Source organism: Chelon labrosus, assembly GCF_963514085.1.
Source record: "Chelon labrosus genome assembly, chromosome: 2".
Lineage (NCBI taxonomy): Eukaryota > Metazoa > Chordata > Actinopteri > Mugiliformes > Mugilidae > Chelon > Chelon labrosus.
Genome location: NC_140338.1, coordinates 20,862,680 through 20,881,109, shown reverse-complemented (window position 1 = coordinate 20,881,109; position 18,430 = coordinate 20,862,680). Strand labels below are relative to the sequence as shown.

The 18,430-nt window shown below is 42.7% G+C and overlaps 1 protein-coding gene across 1 annotated transcript; it reads left to right on the top strand.

Moving 5' to 3' along the window:
* Window positions 1-2,830: 2,830 nt before the first annotated feature.
* LOC311505694 (phosphatidylinositol 5-phosphate 4-kinase type-2 beta-like) lies at window positions 2,831-17,042 on the top strand. The gene is made up of 10 exons (XM_084569395.1): window positions 2,831-4,080; window positions 6,457-6,554; window positions 8,590-8,686; window positions 8,781-8,933; window positions 9,804-9,950; window positions 10,612-10,650; window positions 10,942-11,055; window positions 14,502-14,763; window positions 14,955-15,058; window positions 15,892-17,042. Exons 1-10 carry the CDS (start codon window positions 3,937-3,939, stop codon window positions 15,970-15,972), a joined length of 1,239 nt encoding a protein of 412 aa, XP_084425521.1. The 5' UTR covers window positions 2,831-3,936; the 3' UTR covers window positions 15,973-17,042.
* Window positions 17,043-18,430: the final 1,388 nt, after the last annotated feature.

The window sequence follows — 18,430 nt, the reverse complement described above, 5'->3', positions numbered from 1 at the left end:
ATTAAGAATTCATTGGTCCATCAGTGATGACAAGCTGTCCTGGACTACGTGGAACAAAACGGCCCCAAACAAGGACATTACCACTCCTGTATTTCAGTGACAAGATGAGGTCTCCGTACTGTTCTTTCAAACTCCACGCCTACTGCAAAGCTTCTATAAATGTGTCTTCTTCGGGGATATTCGGGCTTGTTTTCTCAGATGTGATAAAGTTCCTGTGAAGCAGCTGTATCTATGTGCTGTTCCCACACATTATGAGTAGCATGTCATGTCCTCTTTTCTTTTCCCTTCTATTTTCTTGAGCTTAATTACAGGAGTGGAGTCAGGAGTGGGGAGTGGTTTACCAGCTGCTATGATTCTATCAGCACCGCTGCTTTTACCAGATCGTAGTCTTAGTCTCCACATTACCATGTTCTTCGGTAACTTGAAATAACTAATCTTGCTTGTTGTTGTTTTTTTGTTTGTTTGTTTTTGCTTACCTGACAGTTTTGGATGTCCTGGAAATTGCAAAGTCCTCTCTATTCACCCTCTCTGTTCATTCCTGAAACTTACCTTGTTATGTTCTGCTTCTGGGTTAAGTGGTTAGCCTTCACCTTGAAGGGGAATAATCCTTATGGCTTAATTCTAAGTTATTAATGTTCCACTTAAATGTGTCTTTCTCAGTCATCCAGACCATGGCATGTCTAAAAATACAACTAAAGGAAAGGCAGCTGGGCTTGGTGAGTTTCAGCGGAGTTTCATCCAAGTAGTGTCTTCAGTCCTGAAAGACCGGTGGCATGTTTAGGATTTTCGTTTGGAACATCTTTGGGTGCAGGTGCCCGACTGAAATCCACCTAACTAGAGAGTCTGTAATCAAAGGATGTTGTTCAGATTAACCTGGGTTCTCTAATTACTCATTTATGGGTATCAACTTCCATTCAAATCTATTTGATATATTTTTAGTAAAAACTGTCTCAAGACGCTTTACATTAAGTCTGAGATCACCAAAGCAAGCACCAAGACAATTGTGGCAAGGAAAAAGATTATTTCAACAGGAAGAAGGGTCCCCCTAATGATCTGCCTAAGATGTTCAGGCTGTGTTGCTAAGCTGATAAGTGGTGTCTCAGTCCACCTATCCTGTTCAGAGAATAGTTTTCCAATTTGACACAGATGGCTTCCTTTACTCCTCTTTCAAACCATCTCTTCTCGTTAAACTGTAGACCTTGTTTCCCTCAAAATGGACTTGGACTGTACATTTCAGAGGACCTGGGCCGGACTGTGAACACCACCCACATTATTAAAACGGCCCAGCAGCGTCTCTTTTTCCTGAGATCGCTGAGGAGGAACAAACTCCCTCCACCTCTGCTGAAAAACTTTCATCACTGCACAATAGTGTCCTGACCTATGGATGTACAGAGTGGTATGCCAGCTGCACGGCATCCGAGAAGAAACAACTGCAGCGGGTCATCAAGACTGCTCAGTGGATCATTGGCTCTCCACTCCCATGCCTAGAGGAGATCCACTCCAGCCGTCTCCTCCGACGGGCCACAGAGATCCAGGACGACCCCGCCCACCCAGGACACTCTCTATTCACCAGCCTTCCCTCTGGTAGACTCAGAGTCATGCGAGCCCGCACAAACAGACTTAAACGCAGCTTCTTCCCCCATGGCTGTGAAAAGACTGCTGCAGGAACCATGACCCCCAAACCCCAACCAACCAACCAGCCAAACACACGCACACACACTACCTCCCACACCAAATAAACAGACTACTGCGTTTTACAATTGTTCTTTGCACTAGTTTAATACAGACTATTTATATATAATATTTTTACTGTACCTTAATATTTATTACTTATATTACCTTTATTTTGTCTGTGCTTGTGGCTTGAAGCTGCCACAGGACAAGAGATGCTGCCAAACGAAATTTCGTTGTATTCTTGTACAATGACAATAAAGCTTCTCTTCTTTTTAAATAGTGTCCATTGTCCTTGAGCTGTCGAGTCCTAACCTGATGAGCTCGCTCTCATGCGCTTAACCCAGTGCTTCTTAGTGAAATATTCCTGTGCTACTCTGTCTAGCTTTTCTTGTGTCTCTAGAATCATCTCTGTCCATTTGAAACAGGCATAACTCTGCAGAAAGATGTGTGACAACATAGTTAAACCAGAACATTGAGCTGCGAGCTTGGTATCTTTCTTCACTTTCTTTCTCAGTCAGTTAGTAAGTCAGATTTTATTGTCCCTTGGGGGAAATCATCTTTTCCAAACTGTGCCACAAACCAAAAACTACAAGCAGAAAAACACAATATAGATCAGTTACTGACATTACCTCTACAGGTCCCTACACAGTTATGACAAATAGATGTACAGCACCACATCATACAGTGATACAGCCGGACAGGTGTGGCTACAACAACCAGGCATTTGCCAAAGCCAGTCCTTCTGAATCTGAGGGTCTTGTAGCTAAGCTATATACTGTTAAATGCAATTGTAGCTGCAGTTCATGCAAGCACACCTCTGAATGAAATCAGGATATCATGTATTTCCTTATGTTTCTTTACAGAACTTTATTGGGTTTTATGTATTATTTTGACATTGGTGATGACTTAAATATTTTCTATCTGTGCTCATAGTGTACAATTTAAATACTTACACATAGAATACAATGCCTTTATTGTCATCATACAAATACAGTGAAATTGAAAATGTAGCATCAAAAAAACTATATTTCAAAAATCCATATTGTTGCACAACCCGTTCCTCTTAGAGTTCACGATTTAGAAGTGTTTTGTGAAGCAGTTTTTTAGTCTGTTTGTTCGTGTTTAGATAGTACTGTAACGTCTGCAGCTCAGACAGCAGTTCAAGTAGATAATGTCCTGGGTGAGATGGGTCTTTGAGGATGCTATGTCAACCTTTATTCAGTCTTTTAGTCTTTTTTTTTTTTTTAATGACAGAGTTTTAAGGTTCAAAGCATCACTTATTACAGTCATAGCCAAAGTTGCAATTGACAACACAGGGGCTCTTTGCATTTTAGAAAAGTGGAGGATCTAATATTCCTCTAAACAATATTTAATGTTTGATTTCAGTTTACTTTAAAGGCAGGGTTTCACAATCAAATCAGCTATATTTGCTATGTAAATATGTGCCAACCATCCAAATGAACACATCTGGAGCAGTGGGCATTCATGCAAGGGGCTCTTGGAGCACCGTTGGAGGGTTTTGGTGCTCAAAGCTCCTCAGCCTTGGACATAGAGCAAGTGACCTCACTGCTTCTCTCACCGTAGGAGCACAGCTCCCCAAACTGGAAACGTGTTCCCGGTGTGGTGTAGAATACTTTAAAGCATCAGTTTTAATTTTGGTAAAATAAAATATAAACGTGAGTAAATAAAACAAGAACTGTGGGGTTTGTTGTGGGACGCCCCGCAGTTCCCCAGGTGGCCAGCGGGAGGCGCTGTTGACTGCGAAGCGCAGCACGGACGCCATCTTGAGGAGACCCCGAACGCAGCGCTGGTTGGTGGCGACTGACTGACAACAATCTCCGGCGCATCATGAGGGGATTACACACTTCTAAGTAAAACGGCATAACTCCAGTTTTGGATCGGAGGATTAAAGCGGGAAAGAGGAGGAGCTGACCGGCGAGAGTTCACCGCTCCAGGCTGTTTTTTTTTTTTTAAGCGAGGGAGGCTGCTCTGTAGCCCCATGGCCGGCTAGCTGCTCTCTGGACTCCGCCGCGGCCTGTTCGGGAGGAGGAAGGGTGGTGACGGCGCAAAATGCTCTACCGCTGACTCCCAGCAAGACAGTCATCCTACCCAGAGACTCGCTGCGAGTTGGACGACGACCACGATGCACTTATAGACTTTTGAAACCCTCTTAACTTTGCGATTTTTTTGTTGTTGTTGTTGTTGTTGTGTGAACGACAGCCAGCGCCGTGTCTTGCGTCCCCCGAATCCCCAGCCAGAGACATGTCATCCAACTGCACCAGCGCAGCGCCTGTCAGCGCCAGCAAAACCAAGACGAAAAAGAAGCATTTTATAGGGCAGAAAGTGAAACTATTCCGTGCAAGCGAACCCATTCTCAGCGTTTTAATGTGGGGTGTCAACCATACGGTAAATAAATCATCAAGTGTCTCATTGTGGGCGGTGGGCGGTTTGTTTATGCTGCTGTTTTGATTTAGCTAGCACGCTAGCTTGTTAGCCAGCTGCTCTCATCTGTCAAGCCAAGCTTCGGTGCTCTTAGTCGGTCATGCAATTTGCTTATTTCGTGGATATTCTCCAGATATTTTAGTCATGTGCTCGGGTTGTCTGTCTGAGGGGTGTGACATCCGTTTTCGTCCAGCTCCCTGAGAGCCGCTGTCGCCGTGAAAGCTAGCCGCGCTGCGCCCGAAGCGCTTTGCAGGATTTTGTTTTAAATGCACCCGGCGAAGTTCTCTAAAATATGCAGAAATACGCATGCACAAGACGAGACCGTGCAGTTCCAGTGAAAGCACAGGGGTTGCAATCTGCCTTCACAAAGCGTGGACGGTGCACCGTGGCTAAGTCGTGAGCTGCTGTAGTGCAGGCGTGGAGTGGGTGTGACAGGCAGCCGGAGCAGCAGGTTACACAGATTTCCAGCTGCAGACAGCAGCAGCAAGCCTCGTGCCTTTTGTTCAAACAAACCTGCTCTCGGCTCCTTGCTTTTAGCGCCTGATCCCGCTTGCTGCAGTTTAGTCCGTCGCATCATTTCACTATTAATAGAGCAGAAAATCTATCATATTCACTTTTGGCTGAGGCATGCTGTGACTATGAAAAGCTCGGGGAAGTGGACACCAGTGTGATGGATGGAGTTTGGACTAATGTTGCACAGTTTGATTGAACTGTGGAAAGCGGCCTCTCAGATTTGTCAGTGAACTTTTTTTTTTTTTTTTTTTTTTGATGATGTGTGCTGATGCAGCAATGTGCAGTTTCCTCCTGGATGCTTTTAAATTTTACTTTCTGTTAAAGAGCACCACTGTCTGCTCGCTATTGCATTATTTTTTCCCTCCTGGAGTTGCTTTCGGGAAAAGTCACCTCAACTGAACGCAAAGTCCATCAATAACTGGCAGTAACCCGGAGAGCGGGTGCTGATAAATCACAGCCGCAGCCGACTTTTCCTGCAAGAGCCACAAATAAAGTGAAGGAATAAAGTGCACCCTGTGGAGGAATTAAGGAGGCGGCTAATGATATGGTTATCACTGCAGCATCAGCAGCATTCGGCGGGTGAACTTTGGCACTGGGTGTGTGGGTGCAGCGCACACACAGGCCTGAAAATTTTGAGGTGTGGGGGCGGGAACGCCGATTCAAGACATCAAAGAGACTTCTCATCAAAGGCCTCTTCTTCCAGTCAGAAGTTGTATGCATTTTTCAGCAGTTAACCCCGCTGGGATGTTGGACGGTTTCACTTCAGTGCGGTGTCCGTTGGGTGTTTAGGTGATGCGCTGCGCCACCTGTTTGATGCTGTTAGTCCCTCAGGTTCATGTAGGGCGGCAGCGAGACAATTGTGTCCTCAGATTTGTCTGATCTTCAGCGTGTTTGTTGCCCTGATCTTTTGCTGACCAGATGTGATCAATTTTACATCATCGTGTCATGTGAGATCATGTCCACCCTCAGGCAACACAAAGCTTCCCGACTGAATTGGTAGCTGTTGAAACTCTTGATCAAAACTATGCTTGCAGTGTCTGAAATTAAGGCATTTGTTTGGTGTTTACACCGATCAGCCCCATCAGTGAAGCTTTGATGATCTGATTGTTTTGTATGGGGCTGTGTAGCTGCAGACCAGTCAGGGTGTCCATGCTGATCCCTGTCCCTTGCTGAAAGCTCCTTTAGTGAACACAACATTGATGATCTGATTATGATGTATTGTTCTTCTGGCATTCATGTGGATGTTACTTTGATAACTACCACCACCTCTGCATTGCTGCAGAACACCCCTTTGCTGTTGTCACGGGGTGTTCCTTGCATCCTGTTGCCATATGTTTTCCAGATATGATTTATCAGGCCGTGGTCCGGTTCTGACGCTCATGCGTTCATTGTGGGAGCTGTCATGAGCCAGCACGGACACCCTGACTGGTCTGCGGCTACACAGCCCCATACAAAACAAACTGTCTGGCTTAGTGGCAGCAAGAAAAACCGCCTGCGTGTTCTTTGATCCCGGAGTTAATCACTGCAGCTGATTAACGCTGTGAGAGATTTTGCAGAATGTGTCTCATGAAAACCGACAGCGCAGAGCGGCGTCACGCTTCGTCACCACTTTGTTCTGTGGATTAACTTTGAGTTTTTATGGGCAGAAAAGAAACGCTTTTACATATTTGTGGTTTTTAGTGTGTTTTCAAAAAAGACTTTGTACTTTCCTCTCTGCTTCAGTTTTTTTCCCCAAATGATTGTGCAAATCTTTTTTGTTTGTGTGAAGATCAGCTGTTCCGCTTTTCTCATCTGTGTGTCTCTCTCTTTCTCACTCCTCTCCTTCAGATTAACGAGTTAAGTAATGTGCCTGTACCAGTTATGCTGATGCCAGATGACTTTAAAGCCTACAGTAAGATCAAAGTGGACAACCACCTATTTAACAAGTAGGTACATCACAGCTTATGTCTGCTGAAGGCACAGTCTGTTATCTAAGTGTAAACAAAAGTGTCTGGTCCAAAACACCTGCCGTCACAGTGATGATGGCATGATAAGATGAAGATTGTGCATGGTACTTGCCTCGGTTCTTATCAGAATGTGAGTCTGGTATAACTCGATTGGGATTTCATTATATAGAGACTGTTTCAACTGATACAGGGGATAGTCCTCCAATCAGTCAGAGCAACAAAGTATGTTACGCCATTTTCAACAAATGCCTTAACTGGTTACAGCGATAGTGCTGTACCGATTCCCTTTACAGGAACAAAAGCAGGCTGTATACAGAATGAATCCGTAATGAAACTGTGGGTGTATGGCTGCGGGGTTGTTGTCCAAGCTCTGCTGAACACTTAACTGAGCAACTTTGCATTTCAAATCATGGCAAAGTAGCAGCATAGGGTCACTGACACACAGCAGAACGGAAATGTGTCCCTCCTTTCCTGCTTTCAGACAAGTGTCTACAAGGAGTAGACAAAATAATTTGATCTCCAAAGTGAATTAGCCAGGTCACCATTACAGAGTAATTACAGACTAATGCTGACCTGGCCTACCTACTGAGCCACAGTTTGGGCGACTTTGGCTCAGTAGGCAGAGCGGGTTGTCCACGAACCGGAGGGGTTAGTTGTTTGATCACATTAAACACTTTCCAGTGTCCTTGAGCAAAACGCCGAACCCAGAGTTGCAGAGCTGTGAAAGTGTGTGTGCTTGAGTGGATAAATGCGCCAGTGTGACTGTAAAGTGCTTTGAGTACCAAAAGGTAGAAAAGCCGAACAAACAAAACCAAACAAGCCATTTACCATCTACAGGCTCTGCCCTAAAGGTGACTCATCTTATGTTGTATTGGATTTAGCAGTGTTTTTCAACCCCCAATGAAATCTTTGTTTTGTTTCTTTTGAGCTTTGCAGCTCAGGTGCTGGTCTCTCTGGTGCTCAGTTCCTCTTAAATCTTGGACAGCTGATGTTTACAGCCCCTAATATTAAGTTAGTTTTGATCTCAAACCAAATTAAAGAACAGCATCAGTAAGGTTTTATCCATTCGCATCCAAAATCATAGTTTCAGGGACTGATTGCTGTTATAGGTTCATCGTGGCGAGGATGTCTTTCTTTGCTCCTGGAAAATAAATTGCTTAGCGTCTGTGAAGGTTCTCAGTCATCCAGGCCATGGTATATCCGAAACACAAGCTGAAACTAGATCAACTGGACTTGTAGGGTTTCTTGAAGATGTTTCATCCAAGTACTCTTTCACAAAGGCATGACTCAACACAGGAGAGCCAGCTTTTCAGTCCAGGGTTTAACTGTCAACCTGCACCACATTTTAGCCAGACAAGACAGATGGCTTGGAAAAGAAGTAAAGGAAACCATCTATGCCAAATTGGAAAACCCTTCTCTGAACAGGGGAGGTGGACTGAGATAGAATCTTTCATCAGTTTACAAAACAGTCTGAGCATCTGTTTTGTCCCGATTTACACCTTGAGACTGGGGTTTTTGGACGTTAATGCATCGTAAGAGTACAATTAATTTGAGAAAAACTGCATTGAAATAGATTCCTCCAATCACAGTTAAGTATCTTGTTGTTCCCTCTGAGTTTGAGCAACTCCCACAGATGTTCCTAATGAAAACTCCCCACAAGTCTCTTAGAAATGAAGAAGCTACTTCCATCAAACGTCTTCAAGAAACTCTACAATCCTAGTTGCCTTGTTTCAGCCTTTTCTCTTTTTTGGGGGTTAATTGCCAAATTAATTGCGTATTCTGTTTGCCACTAAGTCCAAAGGAATTCCTTATGCTGTTGAGACATGTAGATTTGAATTTAAATGAGGTGTTCTTGTTTGTTTTTCTATAAATATCAGCCCTGTTTTTTCTGTCTAAGAGAGGAGAAATAAACCGAACCATCAGCAGAGAAACGTGTTGTTCCTCATTTTCATCAGTGAACCGGTGAACTCTTGTGTTTCGTTCTAACCGCAACTCTCTGTCTCTTCCCTGTCAGAGAAAACCTGCCTAGTCGCTTTAAGTTCAAAGAGTACTGTCCCATGGTGTTCAGAAACCTGAGGGAGAGGTTCTGCATTGACGACCAGGACTACCAGGTGAGACGCTGGAAGCTCAGGCATGGGACGAACACTGATTAGATGAAATTAAAATTGTCACCAAGAAGTGATCTGGATGTTTCTTCTTTTGCAGAACTCTCTGACCAGGAGCGCCCCGCTCAACAGCGACTCCCAGGGTCGCTTTGGCAACCGCTTCCTGTCCAGCTACGACCACCGCTTTGTAATCAAAACTGTGTCCAGTGAGGACATTGCAGAGATGCATAACATCTTAAAGAAATATCATCAGGTAGACACTCTTCTCTGCCTCTTTAAAGAATAATAATGTCAGAAAATCCAGGTAAAAAACGAAAGACCTATCACAATAGGAGTCTGGGAACACTCAATTTGGGATTTGATTATGTCTTTCAACTGATATGGAGGGAAAAAATAAATAAATAAAATACCTCTGCACACTATTGGATAGTTCTTCAACCAATCAGACATTATGTTGTGAACAAATTAAACTCCTTGGCTCTCAGATGATGAGTATGACTACATCGCTGTTACTCCATCACTGAATAAAGCCTGCCCAAAAGATTTGATTGGCCTGGCAGATCTTTGCCGGAGCATAATCAGTTCCCACCGGACAGACTCCAGACCAATTTTCTGCCATGAAAAAACACGAGATCCCATGCTAGTATTTTGGTACTGTGACTGAAAATCTTAAGAAAAGAGAGATATTTTATTAAAATCTAAATCTAAAAGCAAAAAGCTATCATAAAGAGATGGTACGAGCCGGAGCCACCGACATAAGATGAGTGTTCTGAGTTTAGCCAAGCCCACTGACTAAAATGTCAAAATAATAGGAACCTGTGTTGGTACAACACAATACAATTAAATCGCACAACAAACCACATCTTCCAAAATGATAACACAGTTGAATCAACGGCTCTCTGCGTTATTTGAAACTAATGCTGAATACCATAAGATTTAGTGCAAGCCTGTTATATTAGAAGCCTGTTATATTAGAAGGTTTCCACCATTGTACCTAATGAACTGATAAACGATGCAAAGCAGTGCTGTGTTGGCTTTAAATCAGTATTCATGCTGTTCATCAGATTCCTCACTCCCACACTTCCAGTTAAACTCTGTGCTGTCCTCCCCTGATTGTCTCCAGTTCATAGTGGAGTGTCATGGCAACACGCTGCTGCCTCAGTTCCTGGGCATGTACAGGCTGACGGTGGACGGGGTGGAGACGTACATGGTGGTGACCCGGAATGTATTCAGCCATCGTCTCACTGTACACCGCAAATACGACCTGAAGGTAGGACGAGCTGCTGGCCGCTGCACTCAGTAATTCTGTTTTAAGTGAAGACCAAAGCCAAGAGAGATTCAATAGAAGAGCCTTTATTCAAAAAAGAAACACACACAAAACGAGATAAGATTATCCTTAAAAATGAGAAACATGAATATATTATGGATTTATTTGAAACTCCGTTCAGTAGGGAGAAGAGAAACTAGGAACATCATGTGCAATACCACTGTAATGTGTTTATTCTTGATTGATTCTTGCAATAAATACCGAGTTTATTTATATTTTGCTTATATTTCTTACTTTTTATAAAAGTGGATTGTATTATTGGGCCATTCACTATAATTAGTATATAAATGTATATAAATCTTGTATTATCTGTAAATAAAATGAGCAGAAATAAACTAGAAAATGAAAGTATAACTATAGCTTGGATTAATATTAAACTCTTCAGCTCTTTATAGTTACACTAGTACAGTAGCCATGAACACAACACACTGACTGCACACTTTTTTAATCACATGCCTGTTCTCCTGCCAAGTATCCTCTGGAGACAGACACGCTGACAGTTTGTCTGAGTGTAAATATGCTAATGATGCCTCTGATGTGTGTCGCTCTGCTTTCAATTAATTCTATTTTTATTCTTCTTTTTCTTCTTCTTCCCGATTGTTAGGGTTCTACGGTCTCCAGGGAAGCCAGCGACAAGGAAAAGGTACGCTTTATTTCTGTGTGCTGACGGCTGGTGACATGAAGGGACAAAAATAAATGACCTCAGCTCACCTTGCAAGCAAACTTGTCAAATGACAGCTAAATTAAGTAGTTAAAAGTAAGCGGATATATTCTAGTAGTACCTTGTTCACTGGCCTGGGTCCTGATTTTAACGTCATGAGTATTACCACTGACGCAGTTGTGGGTCCAGAATGCAACAGCTCATGATACAAATACATAAAACATGTAAAATCAAAGTGTTTAATAACACCACGCTGTCTCTCTCTCTCTCCAGGCTAAAGAACTCCCCACTTTTAAAGACAATGACTTCCTGAATGAAGGCCAGAAGCTGCAAATAGGCGACGACAACAAGAAGTACTTTTTGGAGAAGCTAAAACGGGATGTGGAAGTAAGACACATGTCCGTGTTTTCATCTGCTCCGCACTTTACAGCGTAGTTCATTTACAGGGCTCTGATGTCTACACATAGCAGAAATACTGAGACTTTCGAATGCGGACCGTGCCAGCGAAGGATCCGGTGCCAGTTTGACCTCTAGTAGCTGTGTGAGGTTGTTTATTACAGTGGCAGGGAGAGCTCGATACAGTGCAGCTTGAGAAAACACAAACAAATAGACCGACCGCAAGCCAAAAAAAATAAACATCTTCATCAATTTCACAAGACGTGCGCAGCAAATACAACAACAGCATATATAGAAAGGCCCTGCAAACAGAATCATTTCCAGAGGCACCAAAAAGAATATCGGAATATATAATTAAACATTATAAATGCCATTAATCTGCAAATTAATTGGAAAAAAAAGCAAAACGTTTATAAGGAATTATGGGATCAGGATGTTAAAACAAAAAAAACATAAAAACTTTCCAAGACTGCAGACAAGTAGCAAACATCAAGGCTCATAGATAGATAGATAGATAGATAGATAGATAGATAGATAATATGCTAGAATATACTGCGCCGCTTCAAAGTATTTGCTGTCCACCTACATTTCCCAGTGGATTTTCACACAACACCTGACAGTACACTAAGAGAACCTAATCAAACAAACAAAACAGAAATCTGATGCATTTCTGCCTGTTTATTCAAGAAAATAAATTTTTTGCACATATCTTCAAGGTGCAAAGGTATGTGAGCCATTCTTCCCCAGTATCTGGTGTGACCTCCTTGTGCAGCAGTAACAGTAACTGATAACTTCTGATCAGTTGTCTACAGCAGTTTGGAGGGATTTTGGTGTATTCCTCTGTACAGAAACACTTCTGCTTTGAGATGTTCCTCACATGAAATGTTTGCTTTAGGCTCCTCCACAACATTTCTTTGCAGAACGACTTGTGTGCTTGGGCTCGTTGTTTTGCTGCATGATCCAGTTTTCTCTTAAGTTTCAGTTCACGGACCGATGTCCTGATGTTTTCTTTGAGAATTCACTGGTGTAATTCAGAATTATTTGGTCCATCAATAATGACAAGCCATCCTGGCCTGATGCAGCAAAACAGGTCCAAACAAGGACATTACCACCCCCATGTTTCATGGAAGGAATGAGGTTGTGATGCTGGAATGCAGTGTTGTTTTATCTCCAGACACAACGCCTACATTTAAAACAGATACTCCACTTTTTTCATCCATCCATAAAACATTTTCCCAATAGTCTTCTGACTTGTCCACGTGATGTTGATCAAACTGCACACGGGCTGAAATGTTCTCACTCTACCGTGGACACCATGGTTGTTCAGTGTTGGAAGCACCTCTGAACAGATGGACTCTAATTTGGCCTTGAAATGAACTCATAGAAGTGCACTTACTTTTGCACCTCACAGATATGTAATATTGGCTCATTTTCCTGAATAAACAAATAGCAAAGTGTAATATTTCTGTTTCATTTGTTTGATTGGGTTCTCTTTGTCTACTGTTGGGACGTATGTGAGTCATATTTACGCAGAAATGTAGAAAATTCTGAGAGGTGCAAATAATACACTATTTCTATATACAGCACTGCTTATTCTTGTGAAGTCTGTATAAAAGTCCTGTCCTGTATGTATCAAAACGAGAGTTTTTAATAGGCACCGGTACAGAGTGTCTTCAGCCTCACCTCAGAACAGCTTGAGAAGCTAATAGAAATGTCCCTTACAAAGGTCGAATGTATTTTTGTGCCTGCTGTGAGAAAGTATCGTATCGATTGTGCTTCAAGAGGCTGTTCAGCTCTTTTTTCTTTGTTTCAGTCATCAGCACAAAACACCTCATCACAGTTTCTAGGAAGCTCGCTGGTTTGGTATCAACATAATCCTTATATTTTCTTATTGGTTTTATTAATCCATCAGTAGTCTTGAGTCCGGGACGTGTAAATTGATTCATTACATTTTGAAGAGTTGTTGTTAAACAGCAAGGGCTGATAATACCTGACTGACATTCCTTGACCACTGTGGCTGTGAAAAAGTACTAAAAAGGTGTCCACATTTAATTTGGGGAATCCTGCAGAAACTTTAAGGTTTTGTATGGACACGGTCTTCTTTTCAAAAAACAGTTTCATTCTTGGAGCGCCCTTGAGTTGAGTGAACGTCTCCTCCACTGATCGTGGCTGCTTCGATCTCACGTCCATACTGATGCTCTGCTTTTCCTTCTTTGGATCAGGCAGACTAGATGCTACGGTGGCTCAGTACACTGATCAGCCATAACATTATGATCTAGTGCTTAGTATTGTGTTGGTCCTCCTTTTATTACCAGAACAGCCCTGTGCCACTGGGGCCTCTAGACTTCTGAAGGTATGCTGTGGTATCTGGCACTAAGAAGCAGATCCTTTAAGTTATACAAGTTGAGAGGTAGGGCCTTCAAAGGATTGGACTTCTTTGTCCAGCACATCCCACAGTTAATGGATAGAAATGAGATGTGGAGAATTTGACGGTCAAGTCAACATCTTGAGCTGAGTGTTGTGTTTCTCAAACCATTGTTGAAAGATTGTTGCTTTGTGGCAGGGAGCATTATCATGCTGAAAGAGACCACTGCCATCAAGGTTTCCATGTGAGTATGTACATGGTCTGCAACAATGCTTAGGTAGGTGGTAACATCCACATGAATGGCAGGACCCAAGGTCTCCCAGTAGAACTTTACCCAAAGCATCACACTGCCTCTGCCGACTTGAATGCTTCCCAGTAGTGTCCCGGTACCATATGTTCCCCAGATTGTAAAAGAAAACATGATTCATCAAGCCAGACCACCTTCTTCCATTGCTCTGTATGTAGTTTAGTTCTAATGCTCATGAGTCCATTGTAGGAGCTTTCATCAGCTTTCACCAAACAAAACAAACTGTGATCCACTGTCTGTTCTGACTCCTTTCTGTCAGAACCACCATTAACTTCTTCAGCAACCTGGGCTACAGTAGCTCGTCTGTTGGATCTGACCACACGGGACAGTCTTCTCCCCAATGATTCTTGGCCATTCATGATCCCAATCATCTAGACATCACAACATCAACTTTGAGAACAAAATCAAGATGGGGCCTTGATGGATCGGACTAGTTTGGAGGCAAACTGTTGGTGTTGTTCCTGAACTAGTCCTCCTGTCTACTATTTAAACACGAAGAACTGGTTTGAGATTAGTCACTGACTCTGACTAAGGCCTCTCTGGAAAAATGGTTTCAGTGAACATGTTAACAGTTATAGTTACGGTGGCCAAGTAAGAGTGAAGAGTCTAATAATTCTGACACGTTTTAAAAAATATTTAAAAGAACATAAAGACTTTCGTCATGTTGGTTTGGAGTTACCGACCAGAGCTGTGTGACCTGTTGAAGCCTAAACGTGAAGGTGTTCTATTAAAAGCATTCAACTAAGTGTTTTCTTTGTGTGTCAGTTTCTGGCCACCCTGAAGATCATGGACTACAGTCTGCTGGTGGGCATCCATGACGTGGAGCGGGCAGAGCAGGAGGAGATGGACGTGGAGGGAGCGGGAGACGAGGAGGAGTACGAGAACGACGGGATGGGAGGAGGCGTGCTCACCGGCTCCTTCGGCACGCCTCCCGACAGCCCCGGAAACCCCCTGAACTGTGGAGGATTCTTCGGCCCCGGGGAGTTCGACCCCTCTGTGGACGTTTACGCAATCAAGAGCCACGACAGTGAGCGTCGCCTTTAACACGTGACTAACTGAAAGCAGCTGTAATTTTAAATGAAGGCACATGTCAAGGAAAACGCTTCCGAGCACTAAAAACTAAAGAGTGGAGCGTAGATTGAGAGAAATGCATCCACAGTATTTTATCGTATTTTTGTTCGAGGTGCAAATAAAACAGTTGAGCTGTTCTTGTTCTAGGTGCTGTGAAGAAGGAGGTATACTTCATGGCTATCATCGACATCCTCACGCACTATGACGCTAAGAAAAAAGCTGCACATGCTGCCAAAACTGTGAAACACGGGGTAAGTGTCAAGACTCTAGAAGTTACCACAACAGGTCAATGTCTGTGTATAAGTCGTTCTGTTTCTGAGTCCTTGCAGGAAAGGTGTGACGTGTGTCAAACGTGTTCTCCTGACGTCTTCCTTTTTAATTGTGCTGTAGTGAAATAATAGTCAAGTTTGGACTGAGTGATGAGCAGAATCTACAAGCCTTCACTTGAGCTCATATCTGTTAGATTCAGCTTCCTGCCCGGCTGTTTGCAGAGGTGCTTATTGACTGGGCTGGGTGCGCTCTGGTGTATTTAAAATCACAAAACAAGAAGTCACAGGGTGGCACGCTTGGTGATTTTTAATAAGAAGAAGGTTTTGCATTACATAACACGTGGACATACAGTTCCACATTGAATAGGTTAAACACGTGTTACTGGTTTAAAGGTCCCGTGTGCAGCATTTATGGGGACTTTAATGACTTCCTTAGTTTATAATCACTCTACCACGTTCCTCTGCCGCATTTCTACAGTAGCTCAGACTGGACAAACCAAACTTCACCACTAGATGCCTCTAAAATCTCCACGCTGGACATTAAAGGGTCTGATTTGCTGCTCCTTTTGCCTCGAGAGACGTCTACTGAATCTCTTTCTCCACAACAAATATTGTCTTTCTAAACCTGTCAGATGGACGTCTTGTTGGAAAATTGTGCCATATGCACTGGTTTTTAAATTAAATTATCATGAACAATTAGTATTTCATTTATGCTCTCACGCTCTCCATCGGGCTGTAACATGTAACACAGACTGGTGGTTTTACGTCCCACGTGCCGCTTCTTCTAAATCACATGTTCCCTTTCCGTTTCTCAGGCGGGGGCCGAGATCTCGACAGTGAACCCGGAGCAATACTCCAAACGATTCTACGAGTTCATGTCCAACATCTTGTCATAGACTCACCTCCCAGTCCAGCCGCTCACTTCCTGTCATAGATCTGTCAAAAAAAACAAAACAAAAAAACAAACAACACACACTTATTTCTCTTCTCCCTCACCTGAGTGTAGGTGCACTTCCCACCAGCCTCTCTCTCTCTGTCCCTGCTTAAAAGCAACAAAACAAACCTTCCAGGGTCCTCCCACAGGCAGCAGAAGTCTGGCAGGAAGGATGCATCCAGCCTGTTACAATGTCCCCACGCCACCTCCTCCTCAAACTCGTGAAACTGCTCACTGAATTTGGATCCTGATAATCTCCCTGCTCTTTATTTTTTATTTTTTAAAGTGTATCTGCTCCTCAGTCCTCCTCAGACACCTTGTTGCTCCTCACGCCAGCACGGAAACTGTCTCACTAATGCCTTGAACGAGTGTGTCAGCTTCAGCAGTTAACAGTCTGTTAGTAGAGTCTCTTCTGTTCCTGTTGTTGTCGTTCTTATAATTTCTGCTAGACACACAGATGTAAACACAGATGCAGAGTGGTCAGGTTGCATGACAAACTCTTCGACAGCCGCCATCGGGCTTCACTCTCAGTAACTAAAAAGATTTTAAAACATAACTGCTGACAAATTGGTATGACGGGATAAACACATTAATATATAATGGTGTATTAAGTAAATGAATGCAATATCAAAAATGCATGGCTGACGTGTACATGAGACTCCACCAGTTGAAACATCCAACCACTGAACTTAGCATCTGAGTGTTACAATGAAAACAGCGCAAAAAAAAAAAAAAATAGAAGAAAAAAAAAACGGTGTTTGAATGTTATGTTGCCATATTGTTTTTGAATATTTTTGAAATTTTAACCGTGAGCTTGGTGGAGGTCGGTCTAAGAAAAAACTATTCACATTAAAAAGGGGAATTCTGCAGCAAATACTTGTTTTATTACCATAAGGATCATTTTTATATCTTGTTTACATTAATGTAGCAATTTTGTGTTTGTATACAGTATTGTTTTGTTACCAACAGACATTAGGAAAAAAGGTTACTTGAAAATGATTCATTGCATATTAAAGGGAGTTTTATCTTGTCTTTGTTGTTTGGCTGCACTTGTTTCTACCGCTAGGCTAATGTAGTGCTCTGCTGATGAGGCATTTACAGTTAAATAAGTGTTCACCTTTTATAGGATGGTTTCATCTTTCATTGCTTTTACAAGTAATATCATTTGGCTTTTTTGACCAGAAGTGAAACACAGAATCACAGATTTGTACAAAGTACTGTCAGTCCATTAAAGAAATATAATGTAAAACTAGTCAAGGAGGACGCCTATGACTACTCTTAGGAGTTAAATGCTTCAGCAGATGAGATGGAAGACACTCTACATACAGCTGTTGGACGGGTTCTCCACCTGACAAAGCTTTATGGGAGAGTAGCAAAGACAAATTAACTCGTCTCAACTAGAGTTTGAAAAGCACAAAGGAGACTTCAAGGTCTTTGTCCCTCAGGCTACACGCTATGTTATGCACGTCAACACTTTAAAGCATGGCAGCGGCATCACACAGTCGGGATGTTTCTCTGCAGCAGGTCGTGGACGACTTATAAAGGTAGAGTGTGAAATTATTGCATTAAAATAAAGGGAAATCCTGGAGAACAGTATTACTTAACAGATTGTGTCCAGCATTTATGAAGGCAACACAAAGGGGAAAACATCCAAAGGAGCAAATATTTTGTCAATTCTTTTTCTCCCACCTTTCTTGAACCTACAGCTCAGCTTCAAGGTTATAACATACCCAGCTCAAAAACTCTTCCTACAATGCAGTTCACTAGACCGTCCCCACTGCCACATCTAGCAACTCCCTAAATATGTAAAGAAGTGTACAATTGTCATCAAGAGGTTCCATCTTAGATAATCTAATTACATCAGGACAAAGGCTGAAAGTTTCTATATTTAATCACCAAGTTTTTCAACGTTAATACTTCCAGACCTTTACTGTCAGTGCTATAGCTGCTCATGCCATCATTCCTTTCATTTTAAATTCAAATATGTAGATACATATGTATACACACACACACACACTAATCAGGCATAACATTATGACCAACCTAGTATTGTGCGGGAGTGAATGGTGTCTGGCAACAGAATGTTGTTAGTGGGGGCCTTTGGGTCCTATGGGTTGAGGGGAGGGGCCTCTGTGGATCAGGCTTGTTCCAGTGCATCCCACAGATACTTGAGCAGTTTGGGATCTTGTGAATTTAGAGGCCAGGTCAACACCTTGTGCTGTTCTTCGTGTTTTTTTTAGTTATTCCTAAACCATTTTTGTGCCTGTGTCAGACTGCACCCTGCTGGGGATGGCTGCTGCCATCAAGGAGTGTCATTGCTATGGGGTGGGGGTGCCTGGTCTGGTCTAGGGGGGGTGGTACATGTCTAAGTAACATCCACATAAATGCCAGGTCCAAAAGTTTCCCAGCAGAACATTGAA

Excerpts from the sequence above, each read along its gene's own strand:
- LOC311505694 (XM_084569395.1), top strand. The coding sequence starts at position 3,937 with ATGTCATCCAACTGCACCAGCGCAGCGCCTGTCAGCGCCAGCAAAACC. Across the intron at positions 6,555-8,589 it reads GACAACCACCTATTTAACAA|AGAAAACCTGCCTAGTCGCT; the intron begins GTAGGTACATCA and ends CTTCCCTGTCAG. Across the intron at positions 8,687-8,780 it reads TTGACGACCAGGACTACCAG|AACTCTCTGACCAGGAGCGC; the intron begins GTGAGACGCTGG and ends CTTCTTTTGCAG.